This window comes from Pygocentrus nattereri, chromosome 2 (genome assembly GCF_015220715.1).
Source record: "Pygocentrus nattereri isolate fPygNat1 chromosome 2, fPygNat1.pri, whole genome shotgun sequence".
Classification (NCBI taxonomy): Eukaryota; Metazoa; Chordata; class Actinopteri; order Characiformes; family Serrasalmidae; genus Pygocentrus; species Pygocentrus nattereri.
This window is the reverse complement of record NC_051212.1, coordinates 6,370,887-6,385,252: the sequence shown is the minus strand read 5'-3', so window position 1 is coordinate 6,385,252 and position 14,366 is coordinate 6,370,887. Positions and strand designations below refer to the sequence as shown.

The 14,366-nt window shown below is 44.0% G+C and overlaps 1 protein-coding gene across 2 annotated transcripts in view; it reads left to right on the top strand.

The window, feature by feature from the left end:
- The window catches only part of rock1 (Rho-associated, coiled-coil containing protein kinase 1), a 127,195-nt gene extending 113,609 nt beyond the window's left edge, over positions 1–13,586 (top strand). The window contains exons 29-33 of one of the 2 annotated variants that reach the window (XM_037547047.1): positions 1,325–1,413; positions 2,925–3,003; positions 3,625–3,886; positions 4,876–5,086; positions 11,081–13,586. In XM_037547047.1, the coding sequence (XP_037402944.1) occupies positions 1,325–1,413; positions 2,925–3,003; positions 3,625–3,886; positions 4,876–5,086; positions 11,081–11,084 (645 nt within the window). In that variant the 3' untranslated portion in view covers positions 11,085–13,586. Of the gene's footprint in view, positions 1–1,324; positions 1,414–2,924; positions 3,004–3,624; positions 3,887–4,875; positions 5,087–11,080 lie in introns of those variants that run through there. The other variant, XR_005131790.1, reaches the window with a different exon arrangement.
- The last annotated feature ends 780 nt before the right edge of the window (positions 13,587–14,366 follow it).

The following is a 14,366-nucleotide window of genomic DNA, read 5'->3' as shown; positions in this document are numbered from 1 at the left end:
AGTCATGAGTTAGTTATTAGTTCCGCTTACTTTTTCAGCATTTTGTTGCCCCTGTCCCAACTTTTTTGAGATGTGTTGCTGCCATCAAGTTTTTAATGCATTCATATTTTTCAGTCAACATCTGATGTGTGTTCTGTTGTCAATTTTATTTACACTTATTTACATTTTACACAGCTTCCCAACTTTTTTGGAATTGGGGTTGTACATTATTAACAGTGTTGTCTTTAGTTTTAAGTGGAAAAAGTTTAAACTAAGCTTGGAAGTTGCCTGTAGAGGAGTTCGACCAATCAGAAGCTGCTTCTGATTGGTCGAACTCCTCTACAGGCAACTTCCAAGCTCTGTGCTACTAGTTTAAACTTTTTCCATTTAAAACTAAAGACGACACTGTTAATGTGACACTACAGCCATCACAACTAACAGGTGGTCCGACACCCCGCATTCAAACCTCATGCCACAAAAAGTGGATATTCTGGTCGTTAAAACAAAAGTCTGGAAATTGATCTATAGAAAATTGGTGCATTTGAATCGCAGTTGCAATATTTGTAAGTAAATAAATAAATAAAAATCACAGGTATCACAGATAAAACAAGGCAGCACAAAGAGAAAAACAGCGCTGCGGCTAAAGGAACAGGATAAAGGAGGGAAACCTTTGGTTGGTGTAGTGTAGTGGGTAACACCTCTGCCTTCTACCCTGTAGACTGGGGTTCAGTGCCCACCTGGGTAAACACCCTACACTATACCAATAAGAGTCCTTGGGCAAGACTCCTAACACCACCTTTGCCTGTAAGTCGCTCTGGAGAAGAGCGTCAGCCAAATGCCATAAATGTAAATGAAACCAGTGCTGCCCCATCAGATACTTCTCAGACTGAACTATGGAGGCGTTTGGAAGCTGTAATAAAGGCAAAGTGTGGACAAGCTAAATAGTGAAAACATTGAAATTATATTTCGTTTAAATACTTTTTTTTTGGCTGTTTTGACTGGAAACTAATGAAAGGTGGTCTGTAGAGTACCGTATGTTGGGCTTGGAACGCAAGTGTCTCTCTCTCTCTCTCCCTCCCTCTCTCTCTCTCTCTCTCTCTCTCTCTCTCTCTCTCTCTCGCTCTCTCTCGCTCTCTCTCTCTCTCTCTCTCTCTCTCTCGCTCTCTGTCTCTCTCTCGCTCTCTGTCTCTCTCTCGCTCTCTGTCTGTCTCTCTCTCTCTCTCTCTCTCTCTCTCTCTCTCTCTGTCTCTCTCTCTCTCTCTCTCTCTCGCTCTCTCTCGCTCTCTCTCTGTTTATTCCTGATACGGTTTACATGCTCTGTGCTAACTCTGTTCCTCTCCCTCAGTATGTTGTGGTCAGCAGTAAGAAGATTCTCTTCTATAATGATGAGCAGGACAAGGAGCAGTCCAATCCCTCCATGGTGCTGGACATCGAGTGAGTTTTCCGCTGGACTCCGCCGGACAGTTTTGTATTAGCAGCACTTTTTTGTGAACAAAAATATAACTGCTGAAATAACACCAGTGAGGAAATCCAGGAGGGACACTGAGATCATTTCGGTCACACTTTATTTGGATGGTCCCTTATTAATGTTCTACAGCTACTTAAACCATTAACAGACTTTCTGGTGATTCTCAGTTGATTGTCAACAACGTTAGGGTTAGAAGTAGATGCTGTATTGCTGTAGTAGTGCTGAAAGTGTTCGCTCGTCTGGCTTCACATACACATAAACTTGAATGAGATCTCATTCTTAATCCATAGGGTTTAATATGATGTCGGCCCACCTTTGCAGCTATAACAGCTTCAACTCTTCTGGGAAGGCTTTCCACAAGGGTTAGGAGTGTGTTTATGGGAATTTCTGGCCGTTCTTCCAGAAGCACATTTGTGAGGTCAGACACTGATGTTGGACGAGAAGGTCTGGCTCACAGTCTCCGCTCTGATTCATCCCAAAGGTGTTCTATGGGGTTGAGGCCAGTCAAGTTCTTCCACACCAAACTGGCTCATCCGTGTCTTATGGACCTGCTTTGTGCACTGGTGCGCAGTCATGTTGGAACAGGAAGGGGCCGTCCCCAAACTGTTCCCACAAAGTTGGGAGCATGAAATTGTCCAAAATCTCTTGGTGCTGAAGCTTTAAGAGTTCCTTTCACTGGAACTAAGGGTCCGAGCCAAACTCCTGAAAAACAACCCCACACCATGATCCCCCCTCCACCAAACTTTACACTCAGCACAATGCAGTCAGACAAGTACCGTCTCCTGGCAACCGCCAAACCCAGACTCATCCATCGGATTTCCAGACGGAGAAGCGTGATTGGCCACTCCAGAGAACACGTCTCCACTGCTCTAGAGTCCAGTGACGGCGCTTTACACCACTGCATTCCACACTTTGCATTGCGCTTGGTGATGTAAGGCTTGGATGCAGCTGCTCGGCCATTCCATGAAGTTCTCTACGCTGTTCTTGAGCTGATCTGAAGGCCACATGAAGTTTGGAGGTCTGTAGTGATTGATTCTGCAGAAAGTCGGTGACCTCTGCGCACTATGCCCCTCAGCATCCGCTGACCGCTCTGTCATTTTACGTGGCCGACCACTTCGTGGCTGAGTTGCTGTCGTTCCCAATCACTTCCACTTTGTTATAATCCCACTGACAGTTGACTGTGGAATATTTAGTAGTGAGGAAATTTCACGACTGGACTTGCTGCACAGGTGGCGTCCGATCACGGTACCACGCTGGAATGAGACTGAGCCTTTACAAAGCATCTATAGTCAAACGTCTAAGTAGCATTCAACTTAAAGTTCAGTGGCATTTAATGACTGTTCAGTTGAATGTTACATGAATAGACACTGAACATTTACAAAGAATCTACAGTGGATCATCCAAATAAAGTGTTACCAGTGTTCCTGTAAACGTGATGATTTTCTAACGTTTTAAAAATGTTTTCTCTCTATTTCAGCAAACTCTTCCACGTACGTCCGGTGACGCAAGGCGACGTGTACCGCGCTGAGACGGACGAGATCCCCAGAATATTTCAGGTCGGCTGTTTACAAAAACCGCATCCACACAGAATCGGCCAGTTCGGACGCGTGTCATGATGGCTTCTGAAGGAACGCCGTTAGGGATGCACTGATGCTGAATGTCTGGGCATTAATTATAACCAGTAATGAGCACTTTATGATGAGTAGAAGTGCACAAGTAAACATTTACGTAGTACTTTTCCAAGCAACGTCTCCAACCTGCTTCACACCAAGATAACATTTTAATGGGAAGATTAAAAACACGGTAAAGTAACAAAGCACATTAACTCTGTCTAAGACTAACAGAAAGCTGTGATGTTGGGGTGAAGTAACAGCACAGTCAGAGCGCTTCTCAACCAATCAGCTCGCGTATGACTAGTATAAATAATAATAATTATTATTATAAAAATGTTTATATATAGAAATCACTCCATAACTGGGGAGGGCAGGTTTAGTGTTGATTACCAGTTACACAGTAATGTCCAGTGTGCTCCACTCAGCCACACTGAGGCTGACCCTCTGAAGGTCTGATGCTGCCTGAAGCTGCTAATCTGATTCAGTTCATAATAATAACGATAGTAATAGTAATAATAAGGTATCGGCTGCCGGTAGGTTGTGTAAGACTCTCCTCCTCTGCAGATCCTGTACGCCAACGAGGGCGAGTGCAGGAAGGAGGCGGACCTGGAGGCCGTTCCTCAGGGCGATAAGACCAACTGTCTGCCCCATAAAGGTCACGAGTTCATCCCCACCCTCTACCACTTCCCCTCCAACTGCGAGGCCTGTGCCAAACCGCTGTGGCACGTCTTCAAGCCCCCGCCGGCGCTCGAGTGCCGCCGCTGCCACGTCAAGTGCCACAAAGACCACCTGGACAGGAAGGAGGACGTCATCGCACCCTGTAAAGGTCAGACACCGGAAAACAGCATCGAGAAAAGTCCTCAGTACTTCTCGCTGTTACTTTTTTCATTTTATTTCATTTTATTTTTAAAAAATGTTTATAAAATCAATTAAAACATGCAGTCACATTGTTGATGTTTTCTATTTAAACATTACATGGAATTAAAACAAATATATGGCAAGTTTCAGAAGTAGCCTCGTTCTGACTTCACTGGTTTTGTGATGTCACAAGAACACATTTACATGCAGATTTGTGCGAAGCTTCAATTCTGTTTGCGCATCGCTATTTTCAGACTAATACAAATATACTTATAATAATAATAATATAAATCAGAGTTGGAACAAAACCTTATAAGGAACGAGATCCTGTGGTCACATGTCCTAAGGGGAGCTGGAAAAAAACACAAAAATGGAAATAAAAGTTTTATACTGTTGGTATATTTATAAACACAGCTTGAAAAATCTTTTTATTTTATTCATTTTTAAAGAGTATACATTCAATTTAAAATGTAATTATACAAATGATACATATTTAGAAATAATGTCTTAATTATCATTTTTTACGGTAATTATACAAATGTAGGTGTTTTATGTATTGTGTGATCTATTTCTGCTTTTTGGGGTGATTTTTTTGATATTTTCTAATTTAGATGCATTACATTAATTATAAACGTCTGTCCAATTATTTTTTATTTTGCTTTATTATACAATGGATGTTGTTATTATTACAGAATAATGATGGTTGTTGTGATTTATTATACTAATACTCATTTGATCAGTAACGATCGTTCCATAACTGTGGAGTGCAGGTTAATGTGGGCTCTTCAGTGAGGATTAGCAGTAACACACAGTAAAGTCCATCGTGCTCCACTCAGACACTGAGGCTGACCCTGCGGACTGGTTCTGAAGATCTGATGCTGATCTGATTCAGTTCAGCTCCGAGTTAAAGTGCTGTGCAGATACAGCGTATAAATCTCTCTCTCTCTCTCCTCACAGTGAACTACGACGTGACGTCGGCGCGGGACATGCTCCTGCTGGCTCTCTCCCAGGAGGAGCAGAAGAAGTGGATCGGCCATTTGGGCAAAAAGATCCCCAAAACCCCGCCCTCCAGCTTCTCCCGCGCCTCCCCCCGCAACATTTCCACCCGCTCCGTCGTAGCCAATCAGTCCTTCCGCAAGAACCCCAAAAACATCAGCGGGAAGTCCAGGTAAATGAAATCGTGAGACACTTAAATATCAGATGTGTGATTAATACAGACACAGCCAGCGGAGCGGTCATCACCCACGTCAGCACGGCTGAGGGGCAGAGCTGTGCAGAAGTCTTCAGCCACCCAGATAACAGAGCGTCTGATCTGATCGGTGGTAAATCCACTCGACCTCTTTAGATTCAGTACAAATTAACATGAGAACAGCAAAAATTCCACAAGCTACTAAATACTGGTTAGAACTAAGGACCACCTGGGATTTCTGGGCCGACGCCCTGTGTTTTCCACATGTCGCTGCTGTCGGAACAAAAACTTGTAGCTCCATTTTTTTGTTTTCCAGTTTTTGACATGAATCGAAACTTCTGACCTTTACATTGTCTGCCAATTTCATGATGAATGGACCAAAGGAAATGGGCCAGAACGACTTGGCACAAAGTCGACTTCCATTGACTTCCATTATAAGTAAAGTAGGTTTTTTCCTGCTCCTGTAAATTTGCCATTGTAGAGATACGAGGTTTTGCTGCTGATGTACACACATTTACAAAATATAGAATTTGGGGCAAAGTTGCCTTTCGCTTTTGTGTGTTTTACCCATCAGCTGAAAGAAATTCAGTGAGACAGGTTCACGTAATGGAAGATTGCGTTCGCAGCGTAAAAGGCTTATAAAGTCCTAAGTTTGCTCGATCCCATCTCAGTAGAACTTGGACCCCCTGCCTCGTGGCGTGTTATGATCAAATAGACAGACTTTTGTATCGAATGTGTTACTGTTGCGCTACGGCTTGAAAGCAGGCTTATTCAGTACATCTGAAAAACATTCGTGAGGTGCTACCTAGCAGCTTAGTTCTGTTAGTTCTGGTTCTAGTGGTACCAGAATATGCTAATGAGAGAATTATGATGTGGCATGCATCTCCAAAATAGTCCAAAAAAAGTTCTTAACTTTCAGTGGAAGTTAATTTAAAGAGATTTTATTCTGAGCCGTTTTGGAGAACTTCTGTTGGTCCATTCATCATTAACATTTTAACACAGTGTTAACGCTCTGTTGCTCAGTGTTGCCTCAGAGCAACAAACTCATTTTCCTCACTTCACAATTATACATATTTAACGACTCCGATAGGGTCAAACAGTAAAGGGAGGAGTTTGAGTAAGTCAATAAAAACCATGTACTTTGTCACACTAATCTCTCAGTGGGCACAAAAACCTTAACATTCAGTATAATCTTTTTTTTTTTTTATGAGAATTTTCACGTGTTTGTTGCCTAGAAGCAACACTGTGATAGGGAAATGGATTTAGCCAGTCACAGGTCACATCTCACCACCTCAGGGAATACATTTGCATAAAGTAGTCTTTGATTTCTTTTTTCAGACTGATTATTAAATTCAGTAACAAAGTATGCAGTAGTCGATTTGGAGTCTGTTGCCTTGAGGCAACGCTGTGACAGTGGGAACAAATGATAATGCGCTGTGTAACAGGAAACACTGTGACAGGGAAATGGATTTAGCCGCTCACAGCCCAGGTCTCACCGCTTCAGGGAAAACGGCTCTATCATTTCTTCCTGTTAGCACAGTGTTGCCTCAAGGCAACATACTCCAAAAGGACCCCTGCACACTTTACCTTATTTTTGAGTTTAATAACCAAGTCTGAAAAAATAAATCAAGGACCATTTTATGCAAGAATATTGAATTAATGCTGGTATGCTGGTCTTCCAGCGTGACCGTTCTGGGTGACCAGCTAGACTGGATAACCAGCACCGGAGCAGCAAGACGAGGTTTGATCACTCCAGTCGTGTTGAGTTTCTACTATCGAGTTCCGCATTGACTACGAGGACCTTTAAAGCTGTTAATGGCTCAGTGTTTTCTCTGGTTGAGTGAGACTTCTGCACAGCGCTGTAAGTGATGGGGACCTACTGGTTGTGTATTTTGTTCAGACAGAAGCCCAAGAGGCTCAGGATTTGAATGCAAACAGGAGACAGAAAAGGTGGGAATGTGGGGAAAAACCTGATTCACGTCATTCCCCCACCCCTTAGTCCAGGTCGGGTCCTTCAACCAAGACGTGTTTGGTGTTTGAAGTTTGCTGGTTTTGATTTAGCGCTGGAGCTGCTGGGCTAATGTAGCTAATAAGTAATGGACACTTAAACCCCACCAGTTAGCATCATGCACAAATGAATGCCAGGGTTCCCGAGTGGCACAGCCGTCTCAGCGTTGGCCCCGTCATCAGGAGATCACGAGTTCCATCCCTGATGACACCATAGCCGTCCGTGGCCGAGAGTCCAGGAGAGCACAGTTGTCCTCGCTCTCTGGGTGGGTAGGACGGGGGGCCTTCTCACTTCACTTGGCACGATGTGAGCTAGCGCTAGCTGATGTAGCAGAGCTGGCGGTTAGTGTTCTCCGACGAGTGCGTCCAGCTGTCCAGTGATGTGCTAGCTTTCACTCTTGTGTGACTGGGGGAGTCCAGTCTAGTGGGCGGAATTGGAGATGACTAAATTGAGGAGAAAATTGGGGGAAAAAATCAATAATATTCTGTTAAACTAAGGCTAGAACCTCTACCACAGCCAGTTTATGAGGAAACTGGCCGCTTCCTATTTCCTCCGTTATATCAAAAGCAGGACCGCAAAACTCCAGGAGCAAGTCCACAGTGAATGGGGGGGTGAAGGCAGTTTAAACGGCTAAAAATGAAAAGTAAAATAGTTTCTAATCACTGGCCCAGAACTTTTTCCAAAGTAGAAGGATGTATTTCCCTAAGAAAGCAGAGAAGAACTCAAAATAGAAGTATGTTTCCTTTTTTCTACAACAAACGGGTTTTGGGCAGCAGTAGGTGGGCTTTACTGGCAGAGCGTGATGATTGGTTGGCGAGCGGAGCAGCTCACTGGCTGTTTAAACTCCTGTAACTCGAGTTTAAAAGCTCTTAAAAATAAAACAGCGGTGTTGAAATGTTTTAGGCTGCTCTCTGTTCAGGAAACGAATGACTTTTTTTTTTTTTAATTAAAAACTTATAAGCATTTATAAACTATGATGTTGCTCGAATGCTCCATCGTAACCCATTCATTTTGGACTCGGGAGCGCCCTCTAGTGTTTGAGAAACCATTGCAGAGTGGAATAGAGCGGTAATTCTCCTCTCTGGAAGTTCTACTGTGTTTAGCTGTGCTGACATGCCTCAGTCCATGTTTACAGGTAGCAGTGTGTCAGAAACCAGAGGGAAAGTCTGTGACTGAGCAACTCCACAACAAAGTGGGTGAGAAACTAGCCTGAAATTCCCGTTACTCGTCAGCTACATTAGCCTCGTAGCTCCAGTGCAACCCTAAGGAAACTTGAGACACCAGACGTGCCTTGGCTTATCCACGGCATTTGGGGGGGAACTCTGAATTAGGTTATTTGGGTGGAATGTTCCTGTGACAGGGTTGGGGTTGGAGGAAGCAGGTCAGTTTATGATGGCCCGTTTGTGTCGTGTTGTGTTGTAGCAGGGCGCAGTCCAACCTCCATGCAGCCGACACTTCGTCCAGCTCCTGCTGACCGCAGCACGCACGAGCTCCAGGCATTTACACCCACAGCAGACCTCAGCGCAGCGTCTCCCGCACATTTACCTTTACATTTACACCCCTTAATCGGCTCCTGCGGCAGCCGAACCGAGCCCAGCCGCTCTGCTCCTCTCGGGGTGTCCGCTGGGTTCACGTTCCTGTTCAGGTTTACAGGAGAGCCCCAGTGTTTTTCAGCCCGATCTGCTGCAGCTGTAGCGTACAGTCGACTGCCGGACACTCGTGTCCCGGTAACTCTTCACTGAAGCCCTTCTGCGTGTCAGAGCAGAGGTCCTGTGCGGTCTTGTGTGGTCATGACCGTTCATGCTCAGTGACATCATAACGGCGTCATGTTAATACCAGATGGTATAATGTCTGTAACAGCTTCTCTTCTTTTCCTCGTAACAGTCGACGCTACAGATGCAGCAGATAGACTGAAGGTTGAGAAGTACTGGTGTACTCCTTCGATGGATGGGGGCTGATTAACCAGCTGTTGGGGGAACTGGAGGGTCAATCCCAACAGAAGCTTTTTAAGCTGGCTGAGAAAAGAAGCGTTTTCTGTTTGGCTAACCACAGAGAAAATTACTCTGTAGCACCACCTGCTGGTGGGAAGGCAAACATCAACTCAAACTGAACTGTTTCAGGGCTGGTCCACATATATTACACTGACCAGGCGTAACATCCTGACCACCTCCTTGTTTCTACTCTCATTGTCCATCTTATCAGCTCCACTTACTGTATAGCTGCACTCTGTAGTTCTACAGTTACAGACTGTAGTCCATCTGTTTCTCTGATACTCTGTTACCCTGTTCTTCAGTGGTCAGGACCCCCATGGACCCTCACAGAGCAGGTACTATTTGGGTGGTGGATCATTCTCAGCACTGCAGTAACACTGACGTGGTGGTGGTGTGTTAGTGTGTGTTGTGCTGATACGAGTGGATCAGACACAGCAGTACTGCTGGAGTTTTTAAACACTGTGTCCACTCGCTGTCCACTCTATTAGACACTCCTACCTCGTCGGTCCACCTTGTAGATGTAAAGTCAGAGACGACAGCTCATCTGCTGCTGCACAGTTTGTGTTGGTCATCCTCTGGTCCTTCATCAGTGGTCACAGGACGCTGTTGGCTGGATCTTCCTGGTTGGTGGACTATTCTCAGTCCAGCAGTGACACTGAGGTGTTTAAAACCTCCAGCAGCACTGCTGTGTCTGATCCACTCAGACCAGCACAACACACACTAACACACCACCACCACGTCAGCTCTGTGAGGGTCCATGGGGGTCCTGACCACTGAAGAACAGGGTAACAGAGTATCAGAGAAACAGATGGACTACAGTCTGTAACTGTAGAACTACAGAGTGCAGCTATACAGTAAGTGGAGCTGATAAAGTGGACAATGAGCGTAGAAACAAGGAGGTGGTCAGGATGTTACGCCTGACCGGTGGATGTATGTATATATTAATATATCACTGCTGTTGGAACGAAACCTCGTATCTCCAAAATAGTAACTTTACAGGTAGAGCCAAAATGAAACTTTTAATGTAAGACTTTTTTTACAAGTAATTTTGGGCGATTTCTGTTGGTCCAAAGGACAACAACTAAAAATTGGACATGGGAAAAAAAAAAAATGGAGATATGAGGGTTTTTTTTTCTGACAGCATATAAACGAAATGAGATCTTTTAACAGTGTATAACTTACACTACTGATTTAGAGGAGCACGGCTGATACGCTGATACTTTAACCCAGTTCAGTTGCTATTAGACCAAGTTCGGGATTGAAACCAGCCGTGTCAGCGCCTTTTTTTTGTTTAAGAATAATTAAAGTAACATAATTCTGCTCTTTATTACACATTTAGCTCGGCATTGAGCCGCTCCAGTACTTAAGGTCCTTAAAGAGGGTCTCTCTTTAGCTAGTCAGGCTTAAGGAAACTCGAATGCCACCTTAAGAAGCTTTTGTGAAATGGTTTAGAGAAATCGTTGGTGTTTCGTTGGGACGTTTGTTGCGTTGAACAGGAGCATCTCTAACAGTGTCACGTCTCATTTGTTCACTGGAGGACAAAACGGGTAAACTGCGGCACAAAGCTGATGGTGATTGATTGATTTTATTACTTATTAATATGTATATGTTTGTTGTGATCACTAACGAAGGCATATTCTAACCTCAGGTGCGTGTTTCTCTATTTATTATCATGTACTGGTCAGTTGCGAAGCTCCAGAGTTTTGCTGTCTCATGCTGTATTTCAGATTTCATAGTCTAATATAAAAAAACAAAATAAACACTTCCATGAAATTTCCAAAAAAATGATCGTTTTTACTTCATTTAAGGAAGTAAAAACACTTAACCATGGAAAAGGTGGTCTGTTTGGACTATAAGGTGGTTCATGAGTTCATAAGTATAGAACGCGCATCCTTTTCAGTGAGGATATGGTTTTATATTTCCTCATCCACCCTTTTTCTTACCGGGCTTTTCTTCTCTGCTCTTTTCTTCCAGCTAACCGCCTGAACCTTCTCTCTGAAACGTGGGACTCGGGGGGGAGAAAGCATATATATATACAAGAAAACTAAACCTTAAAAATACAGTAAAAAAAAAGAGAATTAAAAATGGAATTAACCCTAAAAGCTACATTTCACACCGGGACGGAGGACCTGGCTATGGTGGGTAAAGGGATCGGCCCCCCCTTCAGGCCTGTAGGGGGCGCTCAGACCGTCCTCCACGGCTCGAGATGGCAACTTTGGGACCAACATCTCGCTCTGTCCTCTTTCCGAAGCCGAGATTCTGAAGGGAGTGTTTTTTTGGGAGGGCGGGGTTAACGTAGTAGACGGGGGGTCTTCCCTCTCGGGGACAATCGCTCTAGCTTTGCGGCTCCTTCCGCCTCCACTGACGTGCGTCTGATGCCTTTATTCTGATGGATCTGTTCTGTTGGCCTTACTGTAGAAGCAGACTCTGGGCAATAACGGGGTTGGGACGGAGTTCTGGGTACTGAGTATTAGATTTTCTGTTTTGTTCTGGTTTTTGTTTGAGGAGCATGCAAGATCATTACAATCTATGCATATTGTTGTTATTATTATAGTAATTATTATTATTATTGTTATCCTCCAGGCCATAGGAATACCATCGGAATGGCTCGAGGAGTGCTAAAATTTCATAGCAGTCGTTTTTTTGTTCGTTGGGTACATTATTTCTGTAATATTTTCTGTTTTATTTTTTTTGTTTTTTTTTTTTTTTTAACTTTTTGTAATGTATTGCCTTACCTTTTTTTGATTCCTAGATGAATGGAAAAAAAAAGAAAAGAAAACAAAACAAACAAAAAAAAACTAAGTTAACAAATGTAAAACTGCACTGTTTGAATTGTAAGTTATTTGTAGACGACTAAACTGGTGTAGCGTTCAGCCCCACCTAGTGCCTTAATTACGATTTTACTGCCATATCTGCTCGAGATCTTCTTCCGAAAGAGAAGCGAGGGCTGAAAAAGGTTAATAGTTGGAAACCCGTCGTCACTTTTTATGGGACAACAAAAGACATTATCGTTTTATCGGAACCGGTCGCTCGGACGTGGCCGAAACGCCCGGATTTGTGGGTTCGGTGTCTTGCGTGGTGCATTCAAATGAAGGCGAGGCGCGACTCGCTTGTACGCTGAAAGCGTGAGGAAGCTGACCGGCATCAGTTTGGTTCTTTCTAGTGGGATACATTAGATCCCGATAAGCAATACGCAGTTCCTGAGCACCTGATCTAATACTTCAGCTCATTACTTGGAGGGGAACTCCACCAAATTTCAAAAATTCCTCCATAATTCAGTGTTTGAGGTGCAAAGATTCAGAGCGGGTTCGGTGTGAAGTGGTTCAGACGTCTTCACAGTGGTGGTGATGGGAACCAGGCGTCGCCATGACTACATCACAGATATAGACACTTTATTTACCATCCAGAACCACCAGAGAACCCACACGAGTCTTCTCAGCTTATATGGAAAGTTGATGATGGAAAATAGTGGAAAATCTGGAATAATCAGTTTTCTTTGTGGACTATTTTGCCGCACAGCGCCCTGCATGTCGCCCTCCACCATGAACGGAGTTTGAAGGGCTCATGTACTGTAAACCAAGGATGTTTGAAGTAGTAAACAATCCCAATACAAACGCTGTTTAAGTTCCAAAATGCTCACACAATCGGCCTGTTTCCAATTCTGCGATGTCACGGGAAGCACCTAATTTACATATCAGCCTGTAGCGGTTTAGCCCCGCCCACTCAAGTTGGAGTTAGTGTTTCAGCCCAGAGTGCCCTTTGAAAGAGGCAGCAGCCAATCAGGACAGGGCTCGTTTATGTATATCAGTCTTAAAGACACAGTAACAGAAACAGCCTGCTTAATTCCAAGGGATAGAGAAGGAAAGCGGTCATGTGGAAATGAATTAGGGCTGTTTTTCACTGCGGTAAAATCACAAATGTTCTAAGTGGAGCTCAGCGAGAAAAGATAATGTTACAGTCATTAAAAAAAAACTGGAAAAATAAGGTCTCGCACATCCGGCAGTGAATTCATGACCAGCTTTCTGTGGGGGAGCTTTTAGAGGTGGACGTCTGGTTCCCATCACCACCACTGTGAACAGTTGTGACTCTAGAACGGAGCGTTGAACACCAAACCCCTCTGAACGACCCTGTTTACGTCTTAACCAGTTAATTATGCAGGAAATTAAGAACGGACCCCTCTAATAGAGTCCAGGGGCTGTTTTAACGCAAGTTTTCTGGCCTGGCTTTCATATCGTGGCATACACATCATCATAATACCCCCCAAAAGCGAAGTCTCGGTCTGTGTACATAAAGAAGATGCCACAAAGATCATGAATACCTCCTCAGCTATTGGAAATGGTTTTTACGTTTTACGTGTTCAGTTAAATGAAGCACTGGAACTACGATCGCTATCTTATTTGTCTTGGTTGAACTGCATGTTTAATTGCATCGGAGGCCGCACTGATGGATGTGTGTCAATAAACCTTATCTTTATCACCTACCACGCCTGAAGCCTCTCTGTACGTCTCCTGCTCTTCAGCTCCTCCTCGCTTCGCCGAGCTGCTCGGCGGCAAGCTGGAGGCAGTTTGGAGGTTCGTCTCTGTTCTGCTTTCGAGCAGTTCACTTTTATTTGTACAGCACTTTCTCCAGCAGTCACTCACCAGGTTCCCATCCAGTTGAATTGAAGGGGAATTCCACCAAATTCCTCTATAATTCAGTGTGTGAGGTGTAAACCGAGAGATTCAGAGCGGGTTTGGTGTGAAGTGGTTCAGACGTCTTTACAGTGGTGGTGATAGGAACCAGACGTCGCCATGACTACAACACAAATAAAGGCATTTACCATCCAGAACCACCAGAGAACCCACACGAGTCTTCTGAGTTTATACGGAATGTTGAAGATGGAAAATAGTGGAAAATCTGGAATAAGGAGTTTTCTTTGGGGACTGTTTTACCTCATAACACCCTGCATGTCTCCCTCCACCATGAATGGATTATAAATATTGGAAAACAGACGTTTTAATCTTTGTTGCCGTATATAAACACTTCAGTTTTCAGAACATCCACAAAAAACAAAAAAGGCTTGTTTTGAATTTACTGCTTGTGATGTCACTGAAACATCAGCCTACGGTTGTCTAGCCCCGCCCACTCACGCAGACGTTATAAGGAGTGTTTCAGCCCGCACTGCTGTTTGAATGAGGCATAGCCAATCAGAACAGACCTCATTTGAATATATCAGCATTAAAGGAGCTAACAATAACCGTCTGTTTTAACTGTAAGAAAG